The sequence below is a fragment of the Panulirus ornatus genome, chromosome 1, assembly GCF_036320965.1.
Source record: "Panulirus ornatus isolate Po-2019 chromosome 1, ASM3632096v1, whole genome shotgun sequence".
Taxonomy (NCBI): domain Eukaryota; kingdom Metazoa; phylum Arthropoda; class Malacostraca; order Decapoda; family Palinuridae; genus Panulirus; species Panulirus ornatus.
The window spans coordinates 92,166,759-92,188,756 of record NC_092224.1 but is presented as its reverse complement, the minus strand read 5'-3'; the positions used below and the strand labels follow the sequence as shown (position 1 = coordinate 92,188,756).

The following is a 21,998-nucleotide window of genomic DNA, read 5'->3' as shown; positions in this document are numbered from 1 at the left end:
GGTATTAGATTACTAGAACCAGAATCATGAGCTAGTGTAAATAGCATAAGAATCATGTCCACTCAATTTTTTAAGTGAAGATGGCAAATGTTTTTCAGCATTTAAACCATTAACAGGCTGTTTGGAGAGTAGAAAATGTAGGAGTAAAAACTTTGCAAGTTTGCAGGTGTTTCAGAAGATGTTACAAAACCCATAGTTATAAACCTGCTGTATTAGTATGCTACCCACAGTATTGTGGTTCAATCTTTTCCTCTCTGGGAAGTGCATGGCATCTATTAACCATATTCTTCTTACTCTGCTTTTCATGTATAATCTGTTTTCCAACTTTCATATGTTTCCTACTAACCCATATTATATTAGGGCTTGGCTAGATATTAAGCTGATAATCTTATTTTTAAATTCTAACCAGATGTAAAATATGAATCTAGTAAATCATATCTTTGATAAATTTATACTTGTATAAGATAAAAACAGAGAACTTAAATCATCTTTAAACACAACCACAGTATCTTTTATTTGATGGAGGAATAATCTTATTTGTGGAGGATGAAGATAATGATTTTTGGTGGGATTGACTTTTGACTATTCAGTTGAAAATGTTCAATATTCTCATTGAATATTTCAGGTAACAACTGTCAATGCTGAAATCAGTGTTCCTGCAGCACCTCAACCGCAGACTGAAGAGGAAGAAGAAGAAGAAACAGTATATACCCGAGCATCTCCGAGACAAGGTTCCCCTACCGTGGTTACAATTAATGGCACTGTGGCCAATGGTACTACTCCACCCAGCACTCAAAATAACCAAAGACACACATACTCTGGCCTTGATAGCAATGCATCTGCCACTAATGTTTAAGTAAAGCCATGATCTCCCTTGATAAGATAATTTAGTGATCTAATTGCAAAAAAAAAAAAGAAATATTGAAAGAGAAATAGCTTGCACATGCTTGTTTTTCAAGTACTTGCAGAAGTCGTCAGAAATTACTTTTTTATGATGATAGGTGTAAGCTAAAAGAATTTTAAATTTTGACAATTTCTGATGGTGAAGTTGCCATAGACAGGGACAGCCCAAGCACAAATGACTGGTAATGGTGATCATTTTATGATTTGGATCATAGGATCACACTTGATTTTGTTCAGGGTATTGATTTGCAAATTTGTAATATACCTGCATCTCTTATGATAAGTAAGGCTAAAATGTGTATAGCAATTCCTACACTGTAAGGAAAGTGTGATAGCTTATTTTTTCTTATTGATGCATTTTCAGCTTATTTTTGGAGCTACCAATATCTTACTTTTCTTTATTAGTCACTCATATTGTTCTGTGTGTAAATGAGTAACACAAAATATCTGTCATATCTATTCTCGGCTTAGAAAATAGGTTGAACTTAAAGAACTGGCAAGAGTTGTATTTGAGTCCAGAGAGACTAAATAGATACTCAGTCACTCTAGCAAGTTTTCCACTGGATGGTGGACATTGAAATGTGAAATTAGTTACCTAAATGCTTGCTTATGTGGATATACATACAGTGACCACATGAATCATGTTCCTATACTCAAGATAATGAGGTTAAATGTTTATGGTTTTGGGTGGGAAAGTAGGTCTGTATGAATTAGAACAGATTTTCTACAAAGGGTTTTCTTGTGAGGGATCAGAATCATGGATTTCTGAACATTTCTTGTTATTTTGGAATATACTTTTCTTGTTTTGTGACACCTTTACACAACCCTTATGTCTACAAATCTATCATAAATCTATTTTATATTTGTTTGATATATATGAAGAATTTTTTATGTCTAATATTTCTTTCCAGTACTATTTGCTGCCTTGGTGTGAATGTTGTGCTTCTGTAGAAATTTTACTTGTTAGGCTGTTAGTTGTGAAGAAACACATCCTCAACACTTTCTAGCAGATAACCTATGGCACATTGATAATCCTTTCTTATTATAAAAGATTATTATTTCAGTAGATGTCATCACAGCAGCTGCTAAGAATGGACAAAGATGCTATTTGATTAGCACCCAACTGCATCATCATTGATGATTAGACTTTTAGTAATATCATTTTAGTGAATTAGGTGTCATAAAATCAGCTGTATGAGGAAATTTATAAAAGATTATCAAATGATTGTTTATTTACTAGGGACAGGACATTTCAAGCAGTTTACTGTCTTATGAATTTCATATTTATCACTTTAAAGGCAAATGAGTAGACATCTACCTGCATCTTTTTGAAACCTTTAAGTTTATAGCAAAAAGTTTTGTGCCAAACTTACTATGTTATTTCATAATTATATGTGATTGTTATTTGAGTGGAAAATATGGAAAGTACGCAAAGTCACTGTCAAAAGTAAGAGAAAGTTTACACGAATGGAACATGTGAATGTGAATGCTGTAGTTAGGTCTACAAAAATTAGCTTGTTATTCATGGATAAGTCATGCTGTGGGTGGATCCAATAAATTTCAAAATGAGCACTTCAACTCCTGTTGTCTCGATAGGGTTGGTAAGAGTGAATGCGAAACGCATTTCGTCATAAGTGTGATAGCTGCTCTGTCTTGTAATTTCTTGTAAAATGAAAATGATTGAGGTGCATTATAACAAATAGTGTTCTCTGCATTATATACTTAGATTTATGCACATTGAAAAATATGTGTAAAGAAAGCAGGGCTACCATTGCGAGGGAAGACCTGGAGCATTTGTCAAAAACTTTCATCCATCACGTCATATTGTCAAATACAAAAATGTAAGGATAGATTTTTTGTTTAGTGTACACAAACTTCCTCAATTATTCTCTTCTCAAATATTGTTATTCTCATTGACTTAACATAGCCATCATTCCTCTTGAGCATCTGTATAGTCTGAGTGGGAGAGGTAATGAAAAAGATGTCATTTAAGGTAGATGCTTTAGATATTAAGGATCATTATCTAAGGCAGACATGGGATACTGTTACCTGAATTCTTTTCCATTCAATAACAATATCAGAACTACATAACATCGTTTTTGAACAAGTCATATTAAATGAAAATAGGAATGGTTCTGAACAAGCTTCTTTATATTTGAAGTTTTAGTTCAAGTATGCTTTGGAGATACATGCCTTGATTTGGATATTTCTGTAAATTTCATTGAGAGTTGTATATACAGCACCCAGAAATTTTGTGCACATAATGTTAATTTTGAATTATGATTTTTTTTTTGACTGGTTATGAACCTTAAGAATTTGATCCTTTAGCAGGGAAGCCCTTTTGAACTCAATGTTCAAAGCAGCATGACTTGAGTATTTCTTGTAGGATACCTGCCTGCGAGAGAGTTAAAGATTTGTTTATAATTTATCATATGCAGTAGAGAAATACTCCTATAAGACTTTTCATTATCTGCCCACGTCTGTACTGTTTGGGATAACAGAATTTTTCAGTTCATTGATCAGTGCCTTCATCAACATACTTACCATGTGATGCCGTCACTTTATCAGTCGCTGTTCATGATGCTGTATAGAATTTAACTTAACTAAAGAAATGATAAGAGCATCAAAACTGCAAAATTAACGTATGTGTATAAAAGCATGATAATATATCTGCAGTATCTTTCAGTATACTAAACAGTACTTGTAATATTAGTGAAGTAAATACAGCTTCCAAAATATGAAGTTTAATTGAAGGTAGTGATTATATGCAGTGTTTTAAATAGCTTCCAAAATATGAAGTTTGGTTGAGGTTACTGATTATATGCATTGTTGAAAACACTGAGGTTAAAAATACTCATTACAATGCTTTCATTTTTCTTATGATGAAGCATACAAAATGACTTCAGACAACACTGGAGGCATTAAGAAGCGAAGCACAGAATGTTGTTGTTGCAGCCATTACTCATAATCAGCAAAACTCCATTTGCATGCTCTATCCAGGCCTCAATATGTTTTTCCCCTTGTTAAAAAAGCATTGCAACTAGAATAATTACATTCTTTTTGCACACTTTTCCTGTTCTTTCATCTTCTCAAAGGTTCATCCCTTTCAAACCAAAAGCCCCCCTCCTCTCTCTCTTAGAAAAAGGTATGGTGAGATATTAGGTTGAATAATCATTGAAAAAGAGGTACAAAATGGAAATTATTAAGGAGAGAAAATGTAGATGAATAGAGGGACATGGAAAAAAAAGGATAACTAAAGAAAAAAGAATAAGAGAATTATATGAGAAAATGACAAATGTAGCTGTACAAATATTGAAATCCCATAGAAGAGAATGAAAAATAAACAAAGAAAGTTATTCAGAACATGGAAAAGAATTAATTTACTGTACATTCATTAACGTTGCTATGATTTTATGAAATTGGTGAATCAGCAGATTTTATACTGTAGTAATGGAAGGGAGCACTTGGCACTGATTGGATGTGATTGTATGTGTGTATAATACTCTGATTGTTCAAGAGAGTATAAACTAAAAGAGTTGCTGTTGGCATGTTGTGAGTGTTCAGACTTGTGACTTTTGACATCTCTCATGGATTTTCATTCTTTTCTCGTAAAAATACGGCTCTAAGACACAAGCAAGAGCACTATAATGAAACAGCACTGGAAGGGGTAGCACTAACTAGGGTATTAGTATGTATATATTTTTTTTCATGCATATTCGCCATTTCCCACTTTAGCGAGGTAGCATTAAGAACAGAGGACTGAACCTTTGAGGGACTGTCCTCACTTGGCCCCCTTCTCTGTTCCTTATTTTGGAAAATTAAAAATGGTGAGGGGAGGATTTCCAGCCTCCCACTCCCTCCCCTTTTAGTTGCCTTCTACAACAAATAGGGAATACATGGAAAGTTTGCTTTATCTCCTATCCCGGCACACACACACACACACACACACACACACACACACACACACACACACACACACAGAGGAAACAGCATTGCCATCCCCTGCATGAGCAAGGTAGTGCTCGGAAACAGACAAAAAAGGCCACATCCACTCACACTAAGTCTTTAGCTCTCGTGTCTAATGCACCGAAACCACAGCTCCATATCCACATCCAGGCCCTACATACCTCTCCATGGTTTACTCCAGACGTTTCACATGCCCTGGTTCAGTCCATTGACAGCACGTCAAACCTGATATACTACATCATTACAATTCCCTCTATTCCTTGCACGCATCTCACCTTCCTGTATGTTCAGGCCCCAATCGCTCAAAATCTTTTTCACTAGTCTTTAACCCTGTAGACAATGACTTTTCTGTGTGCCTTCTTCCCATTCTGTGATTTACATCAGGCTTCATGATTCTATCTGCTGCCTTTTCACTACCACATATCTAAAGCACTCCTTTCCTCCTTTCAAAGTCACACACAAACAACATATCTCGTTACCCAACTTTTACTCACATTAACTCTCAATTTCCCCTTTTCACAAACTCTTCCAAGCTCACACACTAGCCTCTGCAATTCTTGTTTTACTCCACCACCAAGCCATGTTATTTATGAACAGCTACTGACCCACCTTCCAGTCCCTTTACCCCAGCCTATTGTGGACCTTCATATTTTTCGTAACCCCTCATATTTACTTACCTTACCACCCAATGGACTTTGCAATTTTTCATATTTATCATGCATTGCATAAGATTAAGGAATGAGTTAACTTTTACAAGTCGGTCTGTTTTGGGTAAATCCAGAAAATAGTTACAACCTTTTTTCAGGTTCTTTTAGTGTGAAACAGCTTTGGAAGACTCAGGCTTAGGACTCTCTCTTTTGCCACTGCTTGAATCTGGTCCAAATTCCACTTCACAAAACGTTTATGTCATGTTGGCCATGACAGGTCAAATCACTCAATCCTGGGCATTACATCTCTGGAATGTCTCCTTTTTGTTTGCTGACATCAGTTTGGGGACCTCTTTGCTAAAAACTTTACTCAGCCCATCTGTTATCGGCTTAAGTCTTTCTGAGATTCTATAGAGACAGACTCATAAATCAGCTTAACAGACATGTGCTTGTGTGTCCATGCATCTCTCTTGGAACTGCATCCTGTTGGGTATGGAAATGAACTTGAGCATACAATAGACAAACTGTTGCATTTCTCTTTCATTCATGAATCCCAAGCTTTTCAGCTGACTTTATCTCTGTAGAAGGTTCTAGATTTTCTGCAATCCAGTACCTTTTCACTTAGTTTTGTAGTTAGTATCTTCCTGCAGAAGACCTTGTTTCTCTTTGCTGTATGCTTGAGACATAGAGAGGAGATTCATGTCACGATCCTTCAAGAGAACCTCCATCTTCATCAAGATCTGGATTGGATGGGGATTTTCTCTAACCCCAAATCTCTTCCCAAGAATGAAGTGGCCAAATCTTCTAACAGGGCCATTTCCAGCTTAAAAGAGGGGGATATACATCACATTCCCTAGCCAGATGATACATGACTATTTTGGAGATCACCTCTTTTCTATCTCACCTCTAAGCTTACCCAGTCAGGAAGAAATACTGTCCACCTATATCAAGCACATCATCGTAAAGTCTCATCTCCAAAAATGCCAATACTCTCCATTTCAGAAGGATAGGTTCCACTCTTATTTGGGGAACCTCTCACTCGAGGGTATGGGTCATAAAGGACTTTGGGGGTCTGCCAGTATCTTTGCCCATCATTACCTGCGTATAGATCTACAAGATCTGCTAGACATATATAGAACTTAAGAGGTCTCATGGGCACATCTCCCTAACCCGCTACTTACCTCCTCGTTTCACCAGCAGGTTAAAGTTTTCATCCTTTTATTTTCCTTTCTCTGGCTTACTAATGTTGGAAAGAAAACAGATTTTGAACTTGTGAAAAGGTTTCATCTTGCAGAGGATTTCATTAAACAAGTTTTTATCTTCCCTCCTGCTCCTCTTTTACCTGCTGTGATGCAGCTAGAAGTTTTGTGGGAATAAGCAATGTTTGTTTGTACGCATTCAGATTTGGAAAATTAACATCAGCCTATTTCGTTTAAAGATAATGGTTACCAGTTGGTTCAAATAAAGTGATCCTCACTTTGAAGGGGTAGATTTATAGATTGTTATTGCAGTATTATTCATATTATTCTTAAAGAGGGCTCTCATATCTTCCTTACTCCCTGGTTTCTGCTGTAGGAAGAAATAGATTTTCCCAAGTTCAGAACTTGGTTTATGGGGCTTCTCTAAGTACGAGTTGTCCAACAGACCTCCCCCATTTAAGATGAGTGTAAGTTGCTGTAGATTATGTACATCACAAGAGACAATATTTTTTTCTTTATCAATCCCTTTTTGTATATAAAGTTTAAGCATAACAATTAAACTTTTTCTGATAGGATGACTTTTGCTCATGAAAAAAACAGTAAGCTGTGATATGTTACTATTCTCTTATATTTTTAGAGCACTATAAATATCTTTCGGTATTCTTTATGTTTTTGTTAGTTACTATCCTCTATTACCTTGTTGAACATTGCTTGCATTCATTTTTAGAGAAAGGCTAGCATTTGTTGGTTTCATCATCCATGACAGTTTTTTTTTTTTTATAGAAGGAATAGGAATGCGGTAGAGTACCTGATTACTGTACTTTTCTTGCATGTGTTGAATTATGCTAGCACATAATGTAAAAGTCAGGCTTAACCTTATTCTTCATCATGCATGACAACTTTTTATAAAAAGTGTAAGAAGTGGTGGTTGAGCACATTTTTTAATTAAAGTGGTTAAATTATACTCACTTTTATGTTAGGATTAAAGCTTCTTTCTTTCATACTTGTTTGCTGCTTCCTGAGTTAGCAGGTTAGCACCAGGAGCACACAAAGAAAGGCCTCTTTCATTCACATTCATTCTCTAGCTGTCAGTTCATACTTTTCATTATCCACAACAGTCATTTTAAAAAAGGAACTGATCGTTGTGTAAGTTGTTACTTTTACAATTGTTGAATTATGCTAGCATTTGTTTTAAGATTAAGGTTTCTGTTTCTTATTTTTCATCATCCATGACAATATTCTTACAGGGAGTATAACTGATGGTACAGTACCTTGCAAATGGAAAAGTTTTGATATTGGTCTGTGGTAATGAAGCTACTTTACTGAAAGTGGAATAGAATCAGACATGTTTTGTGATTCAGGTTCATATTTTTATCAACTTATCACGCTGAAGATTTTGGTTTGAAAATATATTTCATGTCATAAGTATGATTCTAAATGCAAAGTTCAGCTTCATATGCTTGTATTATGCATACCTTGTATATTTAAGCATACTTTATGTAATTTGAATGTGTCTCCTTAAGCCTATGACGAGACCTCTCATAAATCTCAATTACCTGGTGAAGAGAATTTTACATAGACTTATGATCCATGCTTTTGTACAAACAATGAATATTGGCTGATTTATGGCAACGGCACAAAATGCATAAGGCCTTCTTATACAACATTTGCACACGAGTTCTTCAGCTTGGAGAGAATATCACAATAGACTACTAAGTGTAGATGACTTAGATTGGTATTTGCACTTAGCAATTAAGATGATAGACTATTCAGTGCACTATCCCAGCAGTATTCTCCCACCAAAAGTTGTTTCTCTAGGGGTAGGTTGAGGCCTTTTTCACATGTTTTTCTTTTGTTTTCTTATGTAATGTTCTTTCATTTCATAAGAGAAAAAATTTCACTTGGGAAGAAAAGGTCTTTTGAAAAAAAACCTGCTTGAGGGTAATGAAACCATATTATTTGTTTTAGATTATTAGTAAAACACAGACTGTTTATACAATAAGTTTGTTAGAATCATACAAATGAACTATGTTATGGAAAAGCAAATGAGTTAATTGACATACTATAAATTAGGGGATAGGTAATTTAGATGAAATATCTTTTGAATTCCATGTGTCTGTATATTAATTGATGTGTGACATTACTACATAATTTCTTGGAGATATATATCATTTTTTTTCATTTATGAATCAGATAGTAACTGGAAAGTGTAATAGCAGAGTAGAAATGTAAAAAGCTTAAATGAATGAGGATGTTTTAGTGAAATCTTTTTTTTATACAGTATCTGAAGTATTGGTAATTGACTTTAGTACCTTGTGATAAGTAGCGAGGTAGCACCAGGAAAACAGAAAAACAGACAAAAAAGGCCACATTCATTCACACTCATTCTCCAGCTGTCATGTGTAATGCACCAAAACCACAGCTCCCTATCTACATCCAGGGCCCAAAGACTTTTCCATGGTTTACCCCAGACATTTCACATGCCCTAGTTCAGTCCATTGACAGCACGTCGACCCCGGTATACCACATCGTTCCAAGGTACTCTATTCCTTGCATGCCTCTCACCCTCCTGTATGTTCAGGCCCCAATTGCTCAAAATCTTCTCACTCCATCCTTCCACCTCCAATTTGGTCTCCCACTTCTCCTTGTTCCCTCCACCTCTGACACATGTATCCTCTTTGTCAACCTTTCCTCACTCATTTTCTCCATATGTCCAAACCATTTCAACACACCCTCTTCTATCTCAACCACACTTTTTATTTCCACACTTCTCTCTTACCCTTTCATTAATTACTCGATCAAACAACTTCACACCACATATTGTCCTCAAACATCTCATTTACAACACATCCACCCTCCTCTGTACAACCCTGTCTATAGCCCATGCCTCACAACCATATACTATTCCTTCAGACATACCCATTTTTGCTCTCTCAGATAACATTCTCCCCTTCCACACATTCTTCATTGCTCACAGAACCTTCTCCCCCTCCCTGCTCTGTGGCTCACTTCCTCTTCCATGGCTCCATTCACTGCTAAGTCTGCTCCCAGATATCTAAAACATTCACATCCTCCAATGTATATATATATTTTTTGTCTGTACCTGATCGCTGTTTCCCATGTAAGGAAGAAAGTGCCAGGAACAGATGCTTCTTCTGTCCCCTCTTTTCAAAATTGAAGCCCCCTTTAATCACCTGTTATGACACCAGGGAATGTGAAACATGCTGGGTAAACCATGGAAAGGTCTGTAGGGCCTGGTTGTGTATAGGGAGCTATGGTTTCAGTGACAGCTAGAGACTGAGTGTGAACAAATGTGGCCCCTTTTTGTCTGTTTTCCTGGTGCTACCTTGCTGACGCAGGGGGTGGTGATGCTGTTTATATTATTTATCTATTATACTTGATCGCCGCTTCCTGTGTCAGCATGGTAGTGCCAAAAAACAGACAAAGAAAAACCCACCCGCCCACATACCTATGTATAATATAATTTTTTCCCCCCCAAATGGGGCACTGGGAACCCAAAAACCCCTACCCACAATTCCAAGGCTGTGACACACTAAGTTAGTAGCAAGGACAGGATGGACTCCTTTGAAGTAATTTCTTTGATGAGATTGTACTTTCTTTTGTCAGCTAACAACCATGGTGACTTCAACCATGGTGTAAAGTCAAGGAGGCTTAGGCCATTGAGGTTGGGACAAAGCAAAATAAGGTGCCCAATTTGAATAGTACCACAGGAATCTTTGTGTGGTCAACATTGTATCTAGTCTGTTGCCTGAGTTTCATCTCTAGAGAGTGTGAAAGAAGCAAAGTGTCTGCTGACAAATATTAAAATTGTATTTAAGTATATGGATAAGGAAGTGTCTGGAAAGTTGTTTACAACATAGATCAAAACTGGATTATGCTTCTCAAGTCTGATCACCACACATAAAGAAACACAGAGATACGACTGAGAAGGTCCAAAGGAGAGCACCCAAAATGGTTCTGGATTTAAGGGTGCTGAGCTAGAATGAAAGGTTGAAGTTTATTCAGCTGTCCATCTTGTAGGAGAGAACAGAGAGGGGTAACCTGATATCAGTTCCTAAATCAAGTGAGAAGGCAGTAAAACAGTTTTTTACAAAATGTAGCTCCAGGGTTACCAGATGCCGTGATCCAAAGCTGAGAAAGAGGATAGTTACAAGGAATATAAACAAATGGCAGTTAAGTGTAAGGGCAGTGGATGGTTGCAGTGGGCTGAGCAAGGAGTGAATAGTCAACTCTGGCAAGGTTGTTCCATTGGTAGTCCAGTCTCATCATGGAGCTCTCACTCCAAAGGAGTTCATCAGTTCCCAGTACACTGTACTTGAAGTGGAACTGTGGGAGCCAATGAAAAGTGGTCCTGCATAATCTAAAACCATATCTTAGAAAGGTGTCTTAGGGCAATTTTATCTATCTGTCTATCTATATCTCTGATGCCTGTTCCCTCCTGGAATTCCCTTAAGAACAATTATAAATGAATGATAAACTTATATATATACCAGGGGCCTTAATATAATGATGGGATTATGTTCCTGGAAATCTGTCATTTTTGCATAATGCTGTTATATGGGCCATTGAGACCCAAGTTATAAGAGGAGGAACATTCTTGACCAAACATTTCCCCCTTCCCACACATGCATCAATATGTTAGAAGAAAATTTTTAATTTCTCTCTTAACTTTTGAAAGTGTATGGAGAGATTATGACTTTTTAATTTGATTGGTTTCCTAAAGGAAATCAATATTTTATACAAGATATATTTGCAATAATTTTGATCATGAATATAAGGATTCATTGTATTAATTCTTTTTTAATAAAAAAAATCATTATTGTATTCCTTTATAAATATAGATATTTTCTTGAATTTAGGGAAAGAAAATCCAGTGCCAAATGCTTTTGTTCTTATTGTGGCAGATAATTCTAAATAATGTCTCTGACACTCTTCTTTAAAGACTATGCTTAGAGCAACTTAGCATACTGTCTTTACACCACACATTTTCATGTTGTAATGTAGGCTATCCAGTTAGCACCTGTTGCTGTTACATATTTAATGATCCATTCTTAGAATGATGATGAAGGCCTGAGATAGTGATTGAATTGGACTGGGGTGGATTGATGAGTTCTGGAAGGGAGGATGAAAAACTTGGTTTCCCTGTGCTACACCCTGAATTATTTTCTTGCTAGAATTTCTTTATAGGCATATGAATCACTGTAATTGTTTTACAGACCACCAGAGCATGTTCACAGTTGGTATCCATGTCATTAATGAGAGCCACAGCATTGTCTAAATGGTCAAATACTTCTGTTAAGCTCTTGGTTGTGAATTTATGTTAGGGAATGTACCAGTACTGGTATCTTCCCTCTCCTCATGAAGTTTCTTTGCCTCCAACTGTATAAGTTCTTCATTGGTCACACTGTCAGCATGTGACTACAGAAACAGTTATATGTTGCTCTTCAATTTTGTCAAACCCAACTCTTGGTAAGAGAGACAGTTACATGCTGGGTCAACAGCATTATTTCTTCCCACTTAAAAACTTAGAAACCATGCACACCCAATAACCACTGCCAAATAAATTTTAATACATATCCCAATACCAGAATAAACATGTTGTAGTCATCACATACCATGGCACTTCCAGTTAGTTTTACAAACCAAAGTCATTCTTAAGTACACACAGACACACACACCCAGCAAGGCAGTGCAAGGAATAGACAAAAAAAAAGGCCACATTTTTTCACAGTCTCTAGTTGTCATGTGTAATGCACCGAAACCACAGCTCCCTTTCCACATCCAGGCCCCACAGACCTTTCCATGGTTTACACCAGATGCTTCACATCCCCTGGTTCAATCCATTGACGGCACATCCACCCTGGTATACCACATCTTTCCAATTCACTCTATTCCTTGCACGCCTTTCACCCTCCTGTATGTTCAGGCCCCGATTGCTCCAAATCTTTTTCACACCATCCTTCCACCTCAGATTTGGTCTTCTGCTTATTCTTCTTCCCTCCACCTCTGACACATATATCCTCTTTGTCAATCTTTGGAATATAATCCTTATAACACAGAAGAAACTTTTACCCCTAACAGAACTCCTCGAGTATATAAAAGTCATCAACCACAAATACGTGATAGCTTCATGAAAAAGACGGAGAGACTGTTCAATATCTTGTCCAGCAAATTAAAAAAAAAATGCAAGAAGTGAGTGTACATGGATCTTTTAAAGAAGACTAGACAAATAACTTGAAATTGCTTTAGATTAACTCAGTATTAAGAATTGTGCAATGTGCTTAGCAGAATACCACTCATACGCTTGAGTACCACACATCTTGACTCTTTAGAACTGTATGCTGTTACTCCACTTTTTTCCCTGTCCATCTTTTTCTCCTCCTAGACACCCAATTAAAAGTGAGAATAACAATATTGTTAAAGAAGTGATATATGCAATGAATGTTACAAACTAGCCTATCCTTGTAGTGAAATATTGAAAGGACTTGGTTTGTACTCTATCTTTCTCCAATATCTTTGAATGAGGGCCATCACCCATAGATGTCCATGTTTTCATCTATTTATGGGGCATCCATTCCTGTCACTCATGTAAATGACAGAGAAAAAGGGAATTTTGTTATGAAAGTTTCCTTTAATTGTACGAAATATAATAAGTTCTTTTTGTGATACAGTATAGGTAAGTTTCAAGAACTGGGACATACCTCCCAGTAACCCTTCTGTGAATTATGTGGCTTTGGATTCCAATGTAAAGCAAGCATCCTAAAGGGTTGAAGAGGGCATCACCTTTGGCAACATATAATACTGATGGATGTATAATGATTTATTAGTTGAGGATTCCCTTTGAGTGTTTTGTTGGTACTGATTGCTGAGCCAGTTTCACCTGGGTAAGTTAAGGGAACAGTTCCTTGAGCATTCAATGAAATATCTTGCCATCAGAGCAGTATTTCAGCTTAGAATATTTAAGTCAGGTTAATGTTTTCAGTAATTAATCAGTATGGAAAGCAGCATATCTTCTCACATGTTTACTATGTCGCAAGTTAGTGTTTTCAGTAATTGATTAGTATAAAAAGCAGCATGTCTTCTCACATGTTTACTGTGTCGTTACTCTTGTACTGTCTTAAGTCTTGTATCTGCTTAAAGCAAGTTAAAGATTATTGTTTGCCAAATATGATATGTTGGATTTTTCTTGTACTTTAGCTTAGAGGGTTGAATAAGAAGTAGTGCCTAATAAACATGGACTTCAGAATGAATGTTAAAGATACTGAATCATACTGTTCGAATTCATTTGGACAGTCTTTACTGTACTTACGAAAAAAGACTCTCCCTATCCTTATAATTATAAGATATCCTACTCACAGAACACTAGAGCAGGTGTGTCTAGAAATTAAGGCTATTATGGATGATGTTTAATTTGTATTTATTTAGGGAACCTAAGCAGTAACTGCTTGAGAGATTTTTTTCAGAAAAAATATAATTGTGATCTGAAACTGTAGTATGTTGATACTGTGCTACCTTCTTTCCAGTACAGGTAATATATGTGAAAATGTTTAAGAATTAGTATCTCATTACATACAAAAATGCAGTGTGCTATGCATAAGGAAATTAACATTTGCCAATCTATGTTTTGTAGAATTTCGTACTCGGCTATATTAGCCAACTAACATTAAGGCTTCAGCAGTTGATAAGTATAACAAAGCATATACAGCACCACATATCTAACCAAGTTTTCATACAATGGTGATTAAGTAGTGTGTGGTAATGGCAAGCATGTGTGAAGTGTATGCTATATATGTTTCTGGGAATGCACAGGTTTGCTCATGTAGCCTCTCACTGGGTGAATAATCAGTAGTTGTAATAAATACATGGCTCTTATGCTTCAGTCATGTGTAATCAATGTAAAGCTTGACATAATAACATAGATATTGCAAAAACAAAAAATGAATGGTGAGAAGCATAGTAGTACCAGGGGCACATTGTTTAATAAACACAAAATAGTTTTCATATATTTATTTGTAGTCATAAGCTAAATAATGCATTTGTGTATATATATATATATATATATATATATATATATATATATATATATATATATATACACTAGAAATGTTACTGAAAATTCTACTATGGTTTACTGTACCTGTGTATTGATTACTATTTGTTAAAGATATCCCATCAGTAACCATTAAGTTTTTAACATTTCAGCTTAAGTTAATGTAGTTATGTGATATGAGCGATTATGATTGGGGAATTTAATCTTTTTGTCATTTTTGAGCAGCTCAGAGTATGAAAGGAGTGAAATTTCACTAATTCTATAAGTGTCTGTAGGTAAAGAAAAGACTTTAGTACCAGATATGGATGTGAAATTTTTTAAAGTTAAGAAAAAGGGGTATTTAGAAGGGTGCATAAATCTGAATATAGTAGGTAAAGTGTGGAGTAAACATAGATATAGGTAAAACACCTACAGAAGAAATACTTACCTGTTTTAAGGTAACAAGAAAATGAACAGAAGGAATACGAGCAGTGGTGTTTATAAGAAATGTACCTAAAAAACATATGCTTTTGGTACGATTGATTGGAGAAATGTTTCAGTGAATGAGATGAAGAACATAAAAAAATCTTAGCTAAGTCATCTTACATATTGTAGGAGTGTATCAGAGATGAAGTGAGTACTCGCTCATAGTAGAGTCATCAGACTTCAGTATCAGATGCAGAGAGCATCCACTCAGAATAGTCATCAGATTTCAGTATCAGATGAAGTGAGTATTTGCTCATAATAGAGTCATTAGACTCCAGTATCTGATGAAGTGAGTACTTGCCTATATTAGAGACATCAGAGTGTCTGAGACAGTAAGAGTACTAGCTAATAGTAGTGTCATCAGAGATGACGTAAATGCTTGCTCATCATCAGAGTATCAGAGATGATGTGAGTACTTACTCATTGTAGAGTCATCAGAAATGAAGGCATCATCGGAGTGGGTTTTTATTATTTGGTATATTTTTATAAACAGAGTACGGCTGGTAATTTATCATGAATTCTTTTACATTTTCTCTATTTACCAGGTATACAGTTGAAATCTTATGGATTATGTAGTTATGATATATATATATATGAATACTGTTTATTATTGTATGTAAATAAGGTAGGAATATAACAGCAAAATTTTCTCTTTTTAGATTTACCTTAACTTTTTAACTTCTGTATAAGTGATTTCATACTATATAATCTGTTCTTTCTTGTGAATGGATTGTGACAGCTCTAAATAAATATTTTGCTTGTATAACACTAAAAGTCTTTATACCCTAGTTATATGTCTATCCATAAGTCTCCCAATTTATCTATATGTCTTTGTTTATGTAGCTATCTATCTCCTCCCACTTTAATGAGAAGGATCAGAAACTGCACATGGAGCCTTCAAACATCACTCAAACACATGCCCAGTGTGTTATAGTGGAACATGAATTTTCTTTCTAATAATAGCATTTCTTTTTTGTTCTAAACTTGAATGATCAATCAAGTAAAATTAGTGTTGCCATTCATACCTCATCTATACACAAAATGCTTATCTTGCATCTGATCCCCAAACACTCCTCTGCATCTTCAGTCCTTACCCAGAATTTTCTCTCTCTACATCTATTAATTTTTAGATTATTCTAATTCTCCTTCTGGCACCTTCCCTTGCACTATTGTATATCTACTTGACCGACCAACCAATTATCTGCTATACTTAATTGTACTATCCTAAAAGACGTGTGCGTGTGTATTTCAAATGACATTAACACCATGTGACCTCATCTTAATAATATCATCATAATGCCAACTATACTACACAAGTTATCTATCTCTGCTGCTTTTATTCTTGACTTATTCTGACTTACATACTCTATAGGTTCACATCCATATTCCTCTGTGCACAATTCTTTAACACTTTTCACCTATATTTTAGCCATCCACCAGGGCTTTCAGTGCACCTGTAATTTTTCTCCCTTGCATGACTCCACTGTCAATGTCAACTTTCTAAGTTTAGTAGCATCCTTATTAAATTCTACTCCCAAATCTTCAGGGTCATCAATAAGTTCTAGTTCTTCATCATTTGATGTTATTCTCATTCATTTGCAGCACCCTTTTCGTATATATATATCATTGCAATACCAAATCATTCTACCTAATTCTTCTTTTGATTAAGCAAATAACATAGTATCTACAAATAGCAACTGTGGCCATTTTAATTCTGATGATCTATGATTAATCATATCACTACAATCAACCCACCTCTACATTCCACAAATGACCCTTACAAAAAGATGAGACAATTAAGGGGAAAATCAATTAAAGGAAAATAACAAGCAGTTATGGAAAGAGGAGTTTGTGTAACGAGTGACTCTGTATTAAACAAGACAGAGAATTCTAGTGTGTAAATTTGTAAAGATTTACAATGAAGTTCGTAAGATATGAAGAAAGTATTTTTTTTTTAAACAGATTGGAACCAATGGTGAGAGATATTTCTTGATACAGTGGGAATGGGGGTAAGCAGTGAGAAATAGATAAGCAGAAGAAAACATTACAAAGAGTGAAGTCAGAAGAGCAATAAACCTCTTAAAGAGTAGAAAACATTGAGCAATCACTATCAAATGCAACTTCGTGTAACAATAAATCATACCCAAGGTAAAAGATAAGAGAATGCTACTCTATGTATCGTGTTATTTTCATTTCTATAGACAGGAGAATGCACTAAGAGAGCTAGCAATGGGACAAGGCTGGCAATGTGACAAAGCCGGTAAATAGGACGACTTAGCAATGGGACAATGCAGGCAATGGAACGAGCAAGCAGTGATACAAGGCTGGCAACAGAACGGGGTAGGAATGGGACAAGCCAGGTAATGCGACGAGCTAGCTGAAAGACGAGCATGGCAGTAGGACCAACCAGCATTGAGACAAGGCGGACAATGGGATGGCCTAGTAATGGTGCAAAGCCAGCAACAGGACGTCATAACGAAGGGCCTTGCAGGCAGTGGAACAAGAAGCAGTGGGGCAAGGCTGCCATCAGAGCGAACTACCAATGTGACGAGCTAGCAGGACAAGATTGGTAATAGAATGAACCAGCAAAGAGACAGGCTAAGGAATGGGACAAGGCTGGCAATAGAACAATCCAGCAAAGGGACGAGCTAGGAATAGGGCAAGGCTGGCAACAGAACGGACTTGCAAAGTTACGGGTAAGTAATAGGACAAGGCTGACAATAATAGGGAGAAATAAGTGGGACGACATAGCAACTGAACAAAGCAGGCAGGCATAAGTTGATCTGAAACATGATCTTTGAAATTCAACCCGAGCCAGAGTAGCCCTCAAGTATGATAACCAAGAGATACTTAGAAAGCTGCTCATGTCCTACATTAGGCCAAAACTAGTATATCCTTATCAGTTTTGGTCGTCAAACCTAAAGAATCACAAAAAGCTCCTAGAGAAGGTACATAGGAAGGCAACAAAGATGGTAATGGAATTTAAAAAAGGAAAGGCTGGAGGCCTTAAATCTAAACAATGTATGAGAAAAAATCAATTAGGGGAGACTTGATCACATTTAAGTTCTTAAAATAACCCGACGAAGTGGACAGTGGACACTTCTACGAGAAAATAACATGAAATTAAGAAACTCGTAAATAAAGATGTTAAGAAATAATTTTCCATACATTAATAACGGTAAATGAATGAAACACAGTGACTAAGGATAGGATATATAAATATAAGCTATATTATAGTAGGAAATGTCCAAAAGATGAGGCCTCACGACTATAAAATTCCCTCCCCGTTCAGGACAAACAGATAATCACAATTGGACACCTAAAAGTCGGGCAGTAGCACAAAGTAAGGCATTGGTACGAGGTTAGTAATGGGACGCAGTACCAATGGGACTGGCACTGGGACGAAGCAGGCAATGTAACTGTCTATCAATAGTACATTCATACAGGGGCGTGGCAATGGCTGATCAAGCAATAACGTCATCGTGACGTAAGCAAGAAGCTAAGCAAAAATGGCCCGAGCGACGGTTGAATGACAGGTCTAACCTGTTCAAATTTACGCGATAAAGCCGTTGCCTGACGAACGATTTGATTTTCTTTTTCTTTTTGTATCATCAGGGTTTAAATCTAATGTATGATTCATCACGTGAATTCGATTATACATAGAATAAAGACATCGTGCGTATCATAGAGAGGTGTTCCGTTTCCTACCCATCTAAAGAGGAATTACGTAATGGAGTTCAGTGGTACGTTAAAGTCCGATTTCAAGTCATGTCTCACCTGAACTGGTGAGTTTATTTACCAATACAAATCAAACAATAGAGTCTTTACAGTTGAAACAATTAGAATTACGGCTAAGAATAGCTGGCATATATGTCGATTATGGAAGTGTGGAAGATGATTATTTCTTGGTAGAGTCCAGACAGGTTAATGATGGTTTAAGACAAGTAATTTCCCCCCTGCCCCTTGGGTCACCCATATAGCTGCTGGTCCTCCTCTGTGTACAGGAAATAGCTGGACGGCCTTAGTGCGAGTACGACGTGGTCAAGTACGACATGTGTGTGTGTGTGTGACTGATAACAGGAGAGCGACCAGCCAGAACCAGACCCGGGCGTTTATAAATAGGTTATCCTGTTATTGTGTCATGTTTATAGAAGTAATGTGTTACTGATAAGTGTCAGTTATCATTATTATTGTTATTACTACATCACTATAAAATCCCACAAAATTACCTGTGTTGCAGTCTTAAAATTTTGTGTTTATGGTAGAATTTCTGTCATGTAGTTATGATGTAGAATTACTGTAGTGTTGTGATCTGTTAGTCCATACAACAAGGCTAATTATGTGGACTGACGACATGTAGTTGGTATAAAAGATCTTACCTTACAGAATAATGGCGAAAACATTGAAACAGCCGCGTGCGATGTATGATATGAAGGAGGGAAAATGTAATGTTTCATGTTGTTCAGGAAGTAAAAGCGTCATGGGTTTCACTGTAAAAGAGTCATGGGTTTCACTGTAAAAGAGTCATGGGTTTCACTGTAAAAGAGTCATGGGTTTCACTGTAAAAGAGTCATGGGTTTCACTGTAAAAGCGTCATGGGTTTCACTGTAAAAGAGTCATGGGTTTCACTGTAAAAGTGTCATGGGTTTCACTGTAAAATCGTCATGGGTTTCACTGAGAGTCATGGGTTTCACTGTAAAAGATTCACTTTGGTTCTTTGGCGACTATCACTCTTGATTTGTATTTCATATTGACATCATTATCATTTTTTTGAATTACTATTATTATCATTGAAAATGTCTGAAAACTACTCAGTGAGAAGAGTGAATTACCAGTTTTTATTCTTAACTATATGTTATTGGTATAAAAATTGATGTGTTTATGTTGAGGGATTTTTATTCTTAACTCTATGTTATTGGTATAAAAATTGATGTGTATATGTTGAGGGATATTTAAACTTGCAGAGCCGATCAGCCATAAGCTGCTATAGTAAATGCTAAAGATTTTCCTAATGTTTTTTAAGATCTGTCCACATTCTCCTGACATACATGTTACCTGCTCCTTCCTTCACACAAATGTGGTCTGTTATAAGTGGGTCTCATTTATCTTCATAATCTCCCACTCTCCTTTTAAAATAGATTTATGTGGGCATTTCGCATCACTTAACTCATCGCTCTTAAACCTGACACACCAATCAGGTAGCAGACATTTGTTCTATTAGCACGTTTCTGTTTCCCTCGTTCGTGGGGGTAGAGCTTATATAGTTGTTTTATTGTTGTTTTTGAATACATGTGTGTTTTTTTAGGTACATGCGGATCCGCTGACAAATTAGCAAGCAATTTTGTGTCACCAGCTTTCTTGTAAATGGGTCGTTGGGAATACCTCGGTCTTCCGCCACAGATGCCAGTTACACACACACACACACACACACACACACCATATTTCTATTTTTGAGCTGTCCCCCCCCCCCCCCCCCCGGTTACACACACACACACACACACCATATTTCTATTTTTGAGCTGTCCCCCCCCCCCCGGTTACACACACACACACACACACACACACACCATATTTTTATTTTTGAGCTGTCTCCCCCCCCCCCCCCCCCGGCTGCGTCTCTGGCCCACTGTGAGGTTCAAGCAAATACGTTCACAACATGATCCCATTGAGAGACAAAGCAAGAAATCCAACTGGACTGCCCCACTAGTGGCTATTTAATCATTTGATCATGACCATGTGGTGTAGTATCGACCTAGTACATCTTTGATGTGAATTTGTTGTTACATAAAGCTTTGACACCACAGGAAGGGTATGTGGAAACAGTGTTGTTATCTTGTACAGTGGCAACACTCCCATACCTCTAGGGCAGTGTTGCCATCTTAGGCTCCCGACCTCTACATATAGTACCCCTCCCCCCCCCCCCCCCCCCCCCGTGAAGTAACTGGTACTACAAACTATTAGTAAAATGTAATTAGTTCAGCTACTCCACGTTCAGGGGAAGCTCAAACAATTAGTCACTTGAGTTATTAAAGATGAATAACAAACGCAAAGCGCACTGGTTCAAGCCAGTCACGTGAGGTGCGAGGACGTAGTCACGTGACACGTCCTCCTTAATCCTTAAGCAGCAATTACCTTGGAGAAGTTAAGTCGTTAATTATCCTGAGTGAGTTATTCTAGTAACGTGTTGTGTTTTGTTTTCTCTTTTTCTACGAGTATATATATATATATATATATATATATATATATATATATATATATATATATATATATATATATATATATATATATATTTTTTTTTTTTTTTTTTTTTATACTTTGTCGCTGTCTCCCGCGTTTGCGAGGTAGCGCAAGGAAACAGACGAAAGAAATGGCCCCCCCCCCCATACACATGTACATACACACGTCCACACACGCAAATATACATACCTACACAGCTTTCCATGGTTTACCCCAGACGCTTCACATGCCTTGCTTCAATCCACTGACAGCACGTCAACCCCTGTATACCACATGACTCCAATTCACTCTATTTCTTGCCCTCCTTTCACCCTCCTGCATGTTCAGGCCCCGATCACACAAAATCTTTTTCACTCCATCTTTCCACCTCAATTGAGGTCCATCTAGCCTAGCCTCCATCAGAAGCTAAATTTTCCTATTTTAATCTTCCACTCCATCTCTCCATGTGACCAACCTTTACTCCCTTTCCTTTCAACCACCTCTTTTATTTCTCAATCTACATCTCTCACC

The 21,998-nt window shown here is 36.8% G+C and overlaps 2 protein-coding genes across 8 annotated transcripts in view; one reads left to right on the top strand and one right to left on the bottom strand.

Moving 5' to 3' along the window:
- Positions 1 to 16,025, top strand: part of Tmem63 (transmembrane protein 63) — a 129,959-nt gene extending 113,934 nt beyond the window's left edge. For 5 of the 6 annotated variants that reach the window (XM_071665843.1, XM_071665827.1, XM_071665852.1 and 2 more), the window contains one exon: positions 626 to 16,025. In XM_071665843.1, the coding sequence (XP_071521944.1) occupies positions 626 to 856 (231 nt within the window). In that variant the 3' untranslated portion in view covers positions 857 to 16,025. The remainder of the gene's footprint in view (positions 1 to 625) is intronic. The other variant, XM_071665862.1, reaches the window with a different exon arrangement.
- fbp (fructose-1,6-bisphosphatase) overlaps positions 1 to 21,998 on the bottom strand; it is a 394,327-nt gene that overhangs the window by 216,762 nt on the left and 155,567 nt on the right. The window lies entirely within an intron of this gene.